This window comes from Rhincodon typus, chromosome 2 (genome assembly GCF_021869965.1).
Source record: "Rhincodon typus isolate 14 chromosome 2, sRhiTyp1.1, whole genome shotgun sequence".
In the NCBI taxonomy this organism is placed as follows: domain Eukaryota; kingdom Metazoa; phylum Chordata; class Chondrichthyes; order Orectolobiformes; family Rhincodontidae; genus Rhincodon; species Rhincodon typus.
In genome coordinates, this window is record NC_063333.1 from 43482529 (window position 1) to 43496515 (window position 13987).

Here is a 13987-nt window from a genome sequence, read left to right on the forward strand (position 1 = left end):
CAGGAAAAAGTGCCCCTACTGGAAGTGTCTGTTTCTGTTGATCGCCGCTCGTGTGCAGTTTGGGTTTAACCGAGCCTCCTCCCAACACTGCCCGGTAGTATCACCGGAGACCAATGGTAACTGAGGCCGGGTCTGAATCTTGGAATTCAGAGGATTCCCGTGCCTGCTAGGTGGAATGATTTGGTAATATGATCAAAGCTGAACATTAATGAAAACAAAACATTAAATATAATAGACTCAGCAAGCGAATCACTTTCACAGTTAACACTTGAGTATGCGAACATTTCCGATCAGATTGAATGAACTATATGTAAAAGGAGAGTTTGTAGAAATATGATTGGAACCTCCCACTGCAGGTTGAATCCGTAGAGGTCGTGAGTCCATACTCTGCTTTCATGTTATTTCCTTTTTTTGTTTGAAAGTAAGTTCTTATTGAGAAAGCAGGCAACATAATGGCATGCGCTTTGTGGTAATGGGTATGCGTCTCCTTAAGAGAAAGACAACTGGATATTTCCAGTCGAGTTCTTACTTAGTTCTAGGGAAGGGTCGCTGGACCCTTTCTCTCCACAGATGTTGCCAGATCTGCCGAGTTTCTCCAGGAATTTCTGTTTTTGTTTCTTAGTTAGTTCGTAGAAACGCGGGGCTACACAAACACAAAACAGAATCACTCCCGCCTTCCCTCACCCCTCCCCCCACAGTCCCACTCCCACGCACAAACACACGGTCAACTGCCATTTGTAGCACCCACTTCATCAAGAGATTCAAAACTGCCATCAGCCGGCGGCTCAGGAAAGGTCGGCAACTGCGGTCTTATTGAGTGTGGTCGCTGTGACGGCTCGTCAAACATGAATAAAACCACTTGTTCTTTGTGCCGGTTTCAGCAATTGTACGGGTAAGGTGCAATGTTCATGTTTTAATCATAAGAGGGAGAGAGATAAATGGAAGTGATACTTACACCTTAGTTTAACTTCTGACTTGCGAATTGGAGCAGCCTCAACACACGTGAATCTGTAGACATCGAAGCAGCAAGATTCTGTGTTTCTCAGCACCAATATGAACCCAGCATTGGGATATTTCCACTGCGTTCCGCTGACTCAAACCCATCTTTACTCAGTATAGGGAAACAGACTAACATGCCAGTCTCCAATGAAGTCGTTGATCTTAATTAAGACTGAAGACATTTTAAATGGCGCATTAACATGAAATTCCGGGAAATAAATATGTACTTCCACAATCTGACAATAGCAGTAACAAACAGCCCCAACTATTCTCAGTTCTCATTTTGAGACCTGGCAAACATAGAGGGGATGTGTTCTTTCTACCTAACGGAACCGGCCAGCTTTCCAGCTCAGTCCAGCGCCTGTAATTGGGCGAACTGACAGGTGTATCATGTGGATTTATCTTTGTCCTCCGCGGTCACGGTGTATGACCTGAACAGATCATGGAAAAAGAAATGTGCAGAAAGTGTAGTTGAAGTACCCTTGTCCTGCCGTTGGGGAATTTCAAATAGTTCCGTTCAGTATACGTTATCCACTCTACAATGTTACGCTAACTCAGATGCATCACTGATTTGGCAGGCCTTTTATATATATTTATATATTGTACGCACACACACACACACACAGACGTTGCCACGAATAACAGGAATGCTTCTCTTTCTTGCTATTTGACTTTCAAATGAGTGTTCGTCGTTGGGAGACTGTAGCTGCATTTCAGCTGGTTGCTTTCTAAGTGTCCAGGCAGTTCTCTCTCTTTCGCTCGCTGGCTCTGGCAGTGTGCTCACACACACACACATACCGTGCTGTGGTGGATTTTTTTTGTGGGGGGGGGGTGTGTTTCCCTCTCCGCTCCTACTCTGCTCACATAAAAGGAACTTGCAGTGACTGACTCGGAGCAGTGAAGGTGTCAGCTCCAACAGGTTGCCGGAGCCGGCTCGCTGTAGATTGGTTTGTTGTGTGTGTGTGTGTGTGAGGAGGGGCTGAGGAAGGCTCGGAGTTTTTCTTTGTTATTGTTGATTTTTTTTAGGAGGGGGCGTGTGTGTGCTTTGAGATGATTTGTTCTTTTGCTCACACGTGAATGTAGGATCGGGAAAGGTGGAAAGTGGCGTGAGAAGCAGAGAGAGGCTGCTTTCAATTCCGTGCTATCGCTTAAATTCCTGGCAGCGTGTAGAGGCGTTTCAGTCGGCAGCTCCAGACCAAGCTGGTGCACACACATACTCACATACACACCCCACAGACAGAGTCTGCATTGGAAGCCAAGCTACAGCGACTGCTCTCTCTCTTCCCCCGGCTCTCTTGATTTCTTCCTGGTCCAGGTATCCACTCAGCCAGCACCATTTCTTCCAAAGGCAGACAGGACGACAGTCCAGCTCTCACCCGGGGGGTCCGTAAGAAGCGGCTGATCGCCGCCGCGGTGGCGGTGCTGATGGTGTTGCTGTTGGTCATCCTGATCCCGGTGCTGGTCAACTCGGCCGGTACCTCGGCCCGGTACGAGATGCTGGGGACTTGCAGGATGGTGTGTGACCCTTACGGCTCCAAAGCTACCACGGCGGCGGCCGAGACCGTGAGGGACCACAGCCTCATGCCCTTACCCACTTTCATCCAGGGACCCAAAGGGGATCCCGGACGCTCGGGGAAAGCCGGTCCCCGGGGACCACCCGGGGAACCCGGGCCGCCTGGTTCGGTGGGACCGCCGGGAGGTAAAGGGGAACCGGGGAGACCGGGGCTGCCGGGTTTACCGGGACCTCCCGGGCCCAATGCCGGAGCTATCAGCGCCGCCACCTACAGCACGGTGCCCAAGATCGCTTTCTACGCCGGCCTGAAGAGGCCCCACGAGGGCTACGAGATGCTCAAGTTCGACGACGTGGTCACCAACCTGGGCAACCACTACGACCCGAGCACCGGCAAGTTCACCTGCTCCATCCCAGGCATCTACTTCTTCACTTACCACGTCCTGATGAGAGGGGGAGACGGTACCAGCATGTGGGCGGATCTGTGTAAAAACGGCCAGGTGAGCCAGCGTTACAAACTGCTTTCTCTCCAACCAAAACTAAACACCCTTTCACAAACCGAAGTTGGGACCGCTGTCTTTGAACTCTTGACAAGGTAGGTGTGAATAGACAAGCCCACCTCCGGGGAGTTTCAAATTCGTTGATGAGTTTACAATGGAGCTAACTTGTCTCCTATAAACAGGAGACCATGGAAAGGGGCAGAGAGGTGTACAGCACGGAAACAGGCTCTTCGGCCCAACTCGTCCACGCTGACCAGGTTTCCCAAACTGAACCAGTCCCACTTGTCTGCGTTTGGCTCATATCTCTCCAAATCTGTCCTAGCTATGTATCTGCTCAATTGTCATAGAATCATAGAGCTGCACAGCAGGGAGACAGATCCTTCAGTCCAACTCGTCCATGCCGACCAAATATCCTAAATTAATCTAGTCCCATTTGCCAGTGTTTAGCCTATATCTCTTTAAACCCTTCCTATTGATATACCCATTCAGCTGCCTTTTAAATGTTGTAATTGTACCACCCTCCACCACTTCCTCTGGCAGTTCATTCCATACACGCACCACCCTCTGAGTGAAAAAGTTGCCCCTCAGGTCCCTTTTAAATCTTTCCCCTCTCACCTTAACATCTTTTAAATGTTGCAATATTTTTAGCTCAGGAAATGAATCGTTTTGATGCTGCCTTTCCCTGCCATGCCAATTTTAAGAACGAAGCGGTTGACGCATTTGTAAAAGCCATTCCGTAGTGTTTCTGAGGGAGGTTTGTAGGTAAATGTCGGTTTGGGCATGTTCATCGGTTTATGGCAAGAAGTGTTTCAAATTTAAACGAGAGAATAATGGAATTTGAACCTGATCAATCAGACAAACCAAATGATAGGTGGACTGCATATAGGCATATTGATCTAAAAACATAGATAGTACGATGAAAACGAAGGGTCTAGACCCGAAACGTCAGCCTTCCTGCTCCTCTGATGCTGCTTGGCCTGCTGTGTTCAGCCAGCTCTACACCTTGTTATCTCTTAAACAAAGCACTTATTGATAAACTAGATCCAACATGAAAAATGAGGAGAGAAGGAAACAGCACAGGTGCCAATAGCTGTCATGTTGGTCTTGCACTACTTTCTGTTAAATTTCCCCAACTTTCTGCAGGTTAGAGCCAGTGCCATCGCCCAGGACGCCGACCAGAACTACGACTACGCCAGCAACAGCGTGGTGCTGCACCTGGATGCAGGGGATGAGGTCTATATTAAACTGGATGGTGGCAAGGCGCACGGCGGCAACAACAACAAGTATAGCACCTTCTCGGGATTTATAGTCTACGCAGATTGAGGGAAGAATGCAGCAACAGAAAGAAGCAACCAAATCAAATCACCTCCTGCGTGAGCGACTGAGGGTGGGATACCCGTGGCCTAAACAAACAAAAAAACCAAATGGACGGTCGCCAGATGTGCTCCGTACTTCTGGATACAATCAGCCGTTGTTTTGTTTTTAAAGCTATTTGAAACGTACTTGCATACCTCGAAAAGACCATGCCCATGTCAATTGGTTCAGTTTGGGTTAGTGCACCCAAAGCAATTTCTCAATGTTAGCGTTATGTTTGTGAGAGGAAATCCGTCCAATACTGAGCACAGTGGCCAGTCTCTCTATAAAACCTCAAGATCGTGCGGGGGGAATAGAAAAAAAGAGCAAGATTTTCAAGTATTCCTCATTTTCTGATGCTTTGGTATATTGAATTCACCGCTTTATCCATTTGGTTGTCGTGATTAGCCATTTCTCTGCTTGGAAATCCACATTAATCGCTGTGGTGAGCAACAATTTTCTAACAACTCTTCTGGTTGCATTGTTAAATGAGTATGCTTTTTTTTAAAAGATAAAGTCAGTGTTTGCCTACTATTAGAGTTGTACATTTAACAGAAAGACTAATATAAAGACTAACGTGCGTGCAATAGATGCTGTGCAGCTTTCTGATTGCTGTGGCATGAATTTCAAGTTCGATATATACATGTATATGCAATAAGATGCCATAGATTTTTAAACTAAATCTTTCGATCGTATCAGTATTAAAGTATTCAATATTGATCATGAATCGCTGTGACCTTAGCTCTTTCACGTTGATCTGACTGCCCTCGATTTGATTATCCCTTAACATTTCGTACATACGATCCGACCTGAATAGCCGTAATAAAGAAAGGTTCAAACCAGTCAATCTAACGGGTTCCTTCGCGGTATACTGATGATTTAACAGGCTACATTCGACTTGTCTGCTGAGTACTTCCACCACACACGATTGAAGCGGTGGGATTTTATGGAACTATAGAGCCAGCCCTACCAGCGTTCCAAAGTGCTTCTAGCTACAGGCCCCTATTTTAAATTCAGGTAAACCGAAACATTTTACATTTAATTGTCTCCAAAACAATTTAGTTTAAGAATAGACTTGGCTGGTATTAAGCGGACATTAGCTTTTTCTATTTATATTTTAATTCCACGCGGCTTATTAGGACAATTCAGATATTGTTCGGGGCCCAAATTACTGTTATACAACATTGCTGTTCATTAAAAGAGAATACAACACCTTGAAACGTCTGGTGTATTTTGTTTCAAAACTGAATTTCTCCTTGATTTTGTTGTAAAAATGGCATTACGTCAATATGTGAATATCAAATCCGATAATGTATAGGCAAATATTGTCTTACACTTTGGGTCAAAGGTTAATAGCAATTTTTTTCCTCAAATAACTTTAAACAAGTTGTTAAAACAGATTTAAGCTTCCATTACTTCGCTCGTTCAAAATAAAGATTTGAGAAAATCACTTTTTTGATCACAAATGAATTGTTCATTAGGATTTGATTGTTTTTCTCGCTGTTAATAACATAGTGTTAATATTTAAATCTTAAGTTATCAATAGAAAAGAAGCGGGAAGACTGGATGATAAACATACATTTGCATTGTCACAGCACTTTACCATGGTCTGGGAACAATCCATGGTGGTCTTCAGCAAACAAATAACTTTTAAGGATCGCATTACTGCGTGTGTAAGCAAGTAGTTTATTACAGAAATATTGTATACATTTATGTTGCATACATGATTAGCGTCCGCCTTATCCGGAGCACTAATTGTACGCGCCGAAGAAGGCCAGCAACAAATCAAGAAATTATCGCCCGAGTTAAAATTAGCCCCCTGTGGGCTGTTTAATTGTTTTAAGCCCGTTCCTATTACACTAAATACCGCAACAAATTGTACGATCGACCTCATTAACTTTGCACAACGTCTCCTTATCTGCAACTAAACAGTAAGAGATCATGGCAAATCAAGAACGCAACACATGATGTTACAAGTTCATTGTTTTTACCCCGATTCAACACGGTTTAAGAATATATATATTTTTTCTTTATGGTGGGAATTATGACTTTATGAGGAAAGCGTTGCTCTTAAATCAACTATAATTCAGTCTATCGGAAAATACGATCTTTAAAATCAACTGTAAATTATTTCAAAAGAATCGGATAGGTGTTTATTTGATTATTTGAACGTTAGCCAACGTTTCGGGTTTTCCACTAGAATCTTGTCGATGGCAGACTGGGGGAGGTCTCTCTGCTTCATTTTCGGGACGATGTTGGTGAGAATGTGGGAATAGCCGTGCCCTCCGTACTTAGTTAACCTGTTCTTGGTGTGAATATCGTGGGCCATCAGCAAACTGTCTCCATAACCTTCATCAATGAGCAAACGGATCCTGAAAAATACAATTGCATTTACTGGTCAACTCATGTCAGGACATAAAGTCAGGACGAAAGAACTGAGGATGTTCGAAACCAGAAACAAAAGCTGAAAATGCTGGAAAAACTCAATAAGTCTTGCAGTGGAGAGGAAGCAGATTTAAGGTTTCGGCCCAGAGACCCTTCAAAACGCTCTTGAATTTTTCCAGTAATTTCTGTTTCTGTTTCAAGTCAGGGCATATTTTCCTTATTCAAACTGCAATCCTTTTCTGGTGTTCCTTGTGAAACCTTCTTTGGTCAGGCATGGTGTCATTCCTTAAGCAAAATGTACACAGCGCAGGAATTCGCAATCAAACCACTTAAACAAAAAAAAAACTTGCATTTTTGCAGAGCCTGTTAATAACATAGTGTTAATACTTAAATCTTAAAGTTATCAATAGAAAAGAAGCGGGAAGACTCGATGATAAACATACATTTGCATTGTCACAGCACTTTACCATGGTCTGAACATTATCCAATAACATCTGGCAAGGAGCCATGGAAGGATAAATTAGAGCAAGCAACTGAACGTAGTGGAGCAGTAAGAATCCTAAAAGGACGAGAAAGGGTGAGTGAAGTCCAGGGAGGAGGTTCCCGAGCTGAGCACTTGGCAGCTGAAGGCATCAGCAACCAACAATGAGACCATTAAAGTGGAGGATGCACAAGTGGCCAGGATTGAAGGGCACGGAGATATTTCAGATGGCCCAGTGAAAGTTGTAAAAATAGGGAAGAGAGGGAGGGATTTGAAAACAAGAATCAGAAATCTAACCTCAAGGCATTGCTCAACCTGAAGTTAATGCCGGTCGGCAAGCACAGGGCTAATGGATAAATGGCAGATTGTTGCGAATTATGATCTGGGTAGCAGCGTTTTGGATGTAATTACGTTTACCACCCGTCAGCGGTGCACTGTAATTTAATCCAGCGGCAACAAAGACATGAATCATGTTTCAGTCGCAGATGAGCTGAGGCAAGGCGGAGTGGGACTCTTCGAATTACCTCGAAGAGCTGGATTTCTAAAGTTGCTATCCCTCAATCCCTGGGTCCTTGCAGCAAAACCTAAGCAGATCTTAGTTATTGATGTTAAATTAATCGAAGGTACTATCAAAAAGACCATGGGTTTAAGGGAAAAACACGCTTTTGGTTAAAGATAGGCATCATTTATTCTCGGGGAAGTGCAGTGAATATAGAAAATAATTCCCAAGCTTGTTGCATATACTAAAGAAAAAATTCTATGTTGTAAATAAAAAAAATCACAGGCAATGGCAATGAATGAATGTCAAATGACATGTACATGAATTCCGATCAATTTGTCTGGTGTTAAATGTAGTTAACCTTGCCATAAAAATGTAATCATTATTCCTTTGGTTTAAGCGCTCAAGATTACAGCTTCGTAGTAAAGGAAAAACAAATGTTTCTTCGAAGCACGGTGCCCCTTCTTATTCTACACTCAGATATACGGTGAGTGTTGAACTAACTTTGTTCTCCACATCAAGAGTGCAGCCGATTTACCAAACAACGAGAACCACCCCATCTCTCGTTGAAAATCATGCATATTCTGCAACAGAGATAATAGGAACTGCAGATGCTGGAGAATCTGAGATAACAAGGTGTAGAGCTGGATGAACACAGCAGGCCAAGCAGCATCAGAGGAGCAGGAAGGCTGACGTTTCGGGCCTAGACCCTTCTTCTGACCCTTCATCCAGCTCTACACCTTGTTATCTCATATTCTGCAGCAGGCAGTCAGTATTTTCCTCGATGGAAAGTTTTCTGATATCAGTATTTCGCAGTAAGACACTGTGAAATACTTGTTCCAATGTGTCATTAACAGTTAAGAGATGGCACCGTAAATGCCAGAATTCAGATGTTATTACATAAAGGAAGAAATGGCAAATTACTTGGTAGAGAACGCTTAACAATGGAGATCAACGTAAAGATCTGTGTGTATATCTCTATTAAAACATCGACTTTCTTTGAACGGTGTTCGAGGTAATACCTACCGATTGATCCTTTCAATGTCACAAGGCACATCCACAACAGGGCAAAACACATAATTTAGCATTTCCGTGCCGAATAGATCATACTCCAGGTAACTTCCCAGTTTGGCAAACTCCAGCAGTTTATCCTGCTCAAGTATGGTCCTAGTAAAGATAAGGTAGATATGAAAAAACATGTCCACATCTATCTTTTCAACAGTGAGCCCTATTCTAACGCACATCCTAGCGCCACTTTATGACTAATGTTCATCATTTTTCTTACCTTACATGCTTCGATGTGGTTCTAAGGTAGTGCTCTATTAATCCAAATACGAAAGGGTGAATTATACTAAACCCCGGCACCTTCACGAGCCCTCTGAAGATTAGAGTCTGCGTTGATCCATTTTAAGCATTAAAATGGGGCAAGTTTTACTGGACTCGTCATACCTGGGATGTTGCCTGCCCTGAAGTTTACGATCAAGAATCAGGACGATGTTCTCTACCTTTAACCTAAATATGCTTGAACAAGTTCTTTGTAGGACATACTAGGTCACCTGGATAGTGTTCTGACATTTTCCTTCTAAACCTACCTCTCGAATACAGTTTGCTTTCTCACAACGTAGCGGAAGGAGTTTATAGTGATTTTGAAAGCTTGAATGGAAGCCCTTTTGTCAGAATGCTCGTAGTATCACAGCAAAATAATAAAACAGGAATAATCGATAAATTCTAATAGAGCGGCATGTTTGGAGGGAGGCAGATGTGCACAAGTGCTTGGACGCTGAGCACGATCTGGGATATGAGCTGGTGAATGGCTAATTCTCAGGCACCAGTTCCGCAGTAATGGCCAGTTCCCTTAATCATACAGTAGGGGACAAGACCCTCATTTTATACTTGAAGAATTCCTAAAGATTAACCGAGATAACAGACTCGCCTTATGAGTCTTCTTGATTTTAAGCGATATCAACCCATGCTTTTATTTAATGACGCCAAACAAGTTCAAATAGTCAAAAGGCAGGTACACACCAGTTTGAGTAACCCCATAACACCATAGCCTCTGTGTAAACTCAATGCAAGGACCAAAACAACGGACGAAATGTTACTTGCCTTATAATTCGGTCTACTACAATAATTATAACGAAAGATTCACAATGTTTAGCACAGCCCACAGACTCTGTACTTGGCCAGTAATGTGATATCATCGGCCATTTAACATATTAATAATAAGTGTCTTGCTGCTAGATTCAGTATGGTCCCCATCTCATTCATCTTAAACTGCTGTAATTAAAAATAAATAAAGTGTTGCGGCAACTGCGCAGGTCTGGCAGCATCTGTGAAGAGACACACGCAATTGACTTTTCGAGTCTAATATGACTCTTCCTTAAAGAAGCTTAAACTCGATCACATGGTAATGAGAAATGAAGAAACAATGAAGAACCAAATCAGAGATCCACCTGGAAGTAACCTGTCCCACAGGTGAATGATTCATTTATTTCTCACATGCAATCAGGGTTTTTGCCTTTGCTAGGTCTTTTCGAAAGTCCATTGCAAGTACCAATTACTGTCTGCCTTAAAACATTCGATTATTGTTTACTAGTATAGACTTCATATCCCATTACTAAGTTAAACTAACATTCCAGATTAAGTTAATTCCAAAGCAGTCTTTCTCATGTCTTTACACTGTTTCTAGGCTTCAATATTTGTTTTGTGTCTAAACACATTCCAAGGTGTAGTTTGGCAAAAACACTTTATAATTATTACTTTGATTTGTTTTCTACTGCTTTGGCTATGTAGCAGATGCTCTACTTGCTTTGTTGATTGCTACTGCACCATTGGGATATGAATGTTGAGCTTACTGTGATTTCCAGGTTTCTCTCCACTACATCTTTAAGAATTTTCAACATATTTCATGAAACAAGTGTGATGGTTATTTTCCCATTTGATCAGGAATACTTTGCACTTGTCTGTTTACATTGAATTTCATTTGCAAATGTTATGCTCATTCAGATTGTGCCCAGTTCATTCTGAATTCGGGGTAAAACTAGAAATTCAATAAGGATTGATTGATTGGAGAAGATAATAACTACTCCTTAGAGGAGTTAACTCATAGACAGGGAGTCAAGAAGAGGTGTCTCAGAGCTTGTCTTTATGCTACTGTAGTTTCTCATTTAGATAATTAACCTCGGGTCAGAAATTAATGAAAATTATCAAATTTGCTGATGGTATCATATGCGACAATAAAGCTAATTCAGTCATTCAATTCATTCATTTATTCAATGCAACAGCTTATAAATTACAAAAGTGGGTTGTCAAAGTCCTTTGTCAAAGTTAACACATTTCGCTGAGACTAATTGTATGTTTTAAGCTCACTGATATAAAGATAGTAAACTACTCAAGTGTTAGAAGTATCACATTAATTGTAATATTAATTAGACTGCAAACACATGAACAACATTAAATGAAAATATAAATGCTTCTCAACTTCACCCTTCCTACTTGCTGGCCAGTTTTCATACATTTAATCTTATATCCCTTTCATTACTTAATTGCTAAAAAATTCAAATAAAATTACAACTGAAAGCAGAAAATTTTCAAATAGGTGCCGGCTGAAATACAACAGGGTTAAATCATTTACACAGAATTCGCTAATGGCATAATCCTGCTGCTCAACTATGCGACAAAGTAGCTCTGCACACGCAGATGAAATAGCCTTTGCTGTACTATGAAGAAGCTAAAAATCAATGCAGAAGATCCATTGCATTACAATACTGGCAGGACTGTCAGACTTCTACAATATCATAGTTCGAAGACCAAGCCAAAAGAAACCAAATTCATTTATTCATTCATCTTTTCCTCCCATTATTAGTAGTGATGCCTAATTTCCTGAATGGCTCAAGTGCACTTAATGCTCAACCAATGAGTTATTGAGATTAAGACAGCAGTGGCCAGGAGAGTTCCAGCTTGCCATTTACAAATAAATGAATTAGGATCAGAGGTCAGCCTCTCAGCCCCTCGGGCCTGCTCTACCATTCAATAACATCAATACTGACCTGATTATTTCACAATTCTGTCTTCCACCACTAACATTTCACCACTTGTTCATCAATAAACTATCCAACTTTGGATGAAGAACAGTCAGACTCTGTTTTCACTGCTTCTCCTGTTAGAGAATTCCAAAGACTCAGAAACTCCCATGAGAAAAAAATATTTTCTCATCTCTATATTAAAAGGGTTACCACTTATTTTAAAATACAGACCCCAACATTACATTCTGCCATGAAAGGAAACATCTGCTCCATATCTACTCTGTCAAGATCCCTCAGAACCTTAATTGTTTCACTTAAGTTGCTACTTACTCTTCCATTCTTCCACAGATACAAGCCTAGTCGATCCAACTAATTCAGCAGGGGGGTGGGAACCTGAATTGTAGCTCCACTGTACAGGAGGTTGAGAGTAGTGAGGTCATAAATAAGGTTTCAAGGTCGCAGGAGTGTACCGGCAGGCAGGAAGGTGGTTTGAAGTGTGTCTACTTCAATGCCAGGAGCATCCGGAATAAGGTGGGTGAACTTGCAGCATGGATTGGTACCTGGGACTTCGATGTTGTGGCCATTTCGGAGACATGGATAGAGCAGGGACAGGAATGGTTGTTGCAGGTTCCGGGGTTTAGGTGTTTCAGTAAGATCAGGGAAGGTGGTAAAAGAGGGGGAGGTGTGGCATTGTTAGTCAAGGACAGTATTACGGTGGCAGAAAGAACATTTGATGACAACTCGTCTACTGAGGTAGTATGGGCTGAGGTTAGAACCAGGAAAGGAGAGGTCACCCTGTTGGGAGTTTTCTATAGGCCTCCGAAAAGTTCCAGAGATGTAGAGGAAAAGATTGCAAAGATGATTCTGGATAGGAGCGAAAGTAACAGAGTAGTTGTTATGGGGGACTTTAACTTTCCAAATATTGACTGGAAATGCTATAGTTCGAGTACTTCAGATGGGTCAGTTTTTGTCCAATGTGTGCAGGAGGGTTTCCTGACACAGTATGTAGATAGGCCAACAAGAGGCGAGGCCACATTGGATTTGGTACTGGGTAATGAACCAGGCCAGGTGTTCGATTTGGAGGTAGGTGAGCACTTTGGTGATAGTGACCACAATTCGGTTACGTTTACTTTAGCGATGGAAAGGGATCGGTATATAACGCAGGGCAAGAGTTATAGCTGGGGGAAAGGCAATTATGAGGCGATGAGGCAAGATTTAGGATGCATAGGATGGAGAAGGAAACTGCAGGGGCTGGGCACAATTGAAATGTGGAGCTTGTTCAAGGAACAGCTACTGCGTGTCCTTGAGAAGTATGTACCTGTCAGGCAGGGAGGAAGTGGTCGAGCGAGGGAACCATGGTTTACTAAAGAAGTTGAATTGCTTGTCAAGAGGAAGAAGGAGGCTTATGTAGAGATAAGGCGTGAAGGCTCAGTGAGGGCGCTTGAGAGTTACAAGTTAGCCAGGAAGGACCTAAAGAGAGAGCTAAGAAGAGCCAGGAGGGGACATGAGAAGTCTTTAGCAGGTAGGATTAAGGAAAACCCTAAAGCTTTCTATAGGTATGTCAGGAATAAAAGAATGACTAGAGTAAGATTGGGGCCGGTCAAGGACAGTAGTGGGAAGTTGTGTGTGGAGTCCGAAGAGATAGGAGAGGTGCTAAATGAATATTTTTCGTCAGTATTCACACGGGAAAAAGACAATGTAGTCGAGGAGAATACTGAGATACAGTCTATTAGACTAGACGGGATTGAGGTTCATAAGGAGGAGGTGTTAGCAATTCTGGAAGGTGTGAAAATAGATAAGTCCCCTGGGCCGGATGGGATTTATCCTAGGATTCTCTGGGAAGCTAGAGAGGAGATTGCAGAGCCTTTGGCTTTGATCTTTATGTCGTCATTGTCTTCAGGAATAGTGCCAGAAGACTGGAGACTAGCAAATGTTGTCCCCTTGTTCAAGAAGGGGAGTAGAGACAACCCTGGTAATTATAGACCAGTGAGCCTTACTTTGGTTGTGGGTAAAGTGTTGGAAAGGATTATAAGAGATAGGATTTATAATCATCTAGAAAGGAATAATTTGATTAGGGATAGTCAACACGGTTTTGTGAAGGGTAGGTCGTGCCTCACAAACCTTATTGAGTTCTTCAAGAAGGTGACCAAACAGGTGGATGAGGGTAAAGCGGTTGATGTGGTGTATTTGGATTTCAGTAAAGCGTTTGATAAGGTTCCCCATGGTAGGCTATTG

The 13987-nt window shown here is 42.5% G+C and overlaps 2 protein-coding genes across 2 annotated transcripts in view; one reads left to right on the forward strand and one right to left on the reverse strand.

The window, feature by feature from the left end:
* The first annotated feature begins 1954 nt into the window (after positions 1–1954).
* On the forward strand, positions 1955–5578 carry c1ql3a (complement component 1, q subcomponent-like 3a). Its single transcript, XM_020526745.2, has 2 exons — positions 1955–3009; positions 4153–5578. Exons 1-2 carry the CDS (start codon positions 2425–2427, stop codon positions 4330–4332), a joined length of 765 nt encoding a protein of 254 aa, XP_020382334.1. The 5' UTR covers positions 1955–2424; the 3' UTR covers positions 4333–5578.
* Positions 5579–6028: 450 nt separating this feature from the next.
* The window catches only part of pter (phosphotriesterase related), a 26573-nt gene continuing 18614 nt past the window's right edge, over positions 6029–13987 (reverse strand). The window contains exons 4-5 of the mRNA XM_020526785.2: positions 8754–8894; positions 6029–6734 (exon numbers count right to left, since the gene is read on the reverse strand). Coding sequence (XP_020382374.1) covers positions 6524–6734; positions 8754–8894 — 352 coding nt within the window. The 3' untranslated portion in view covers positions 6029–6523. The remainder of the gene's footprint in view (positions 6735–8753; positions 8895–13987) is intronic.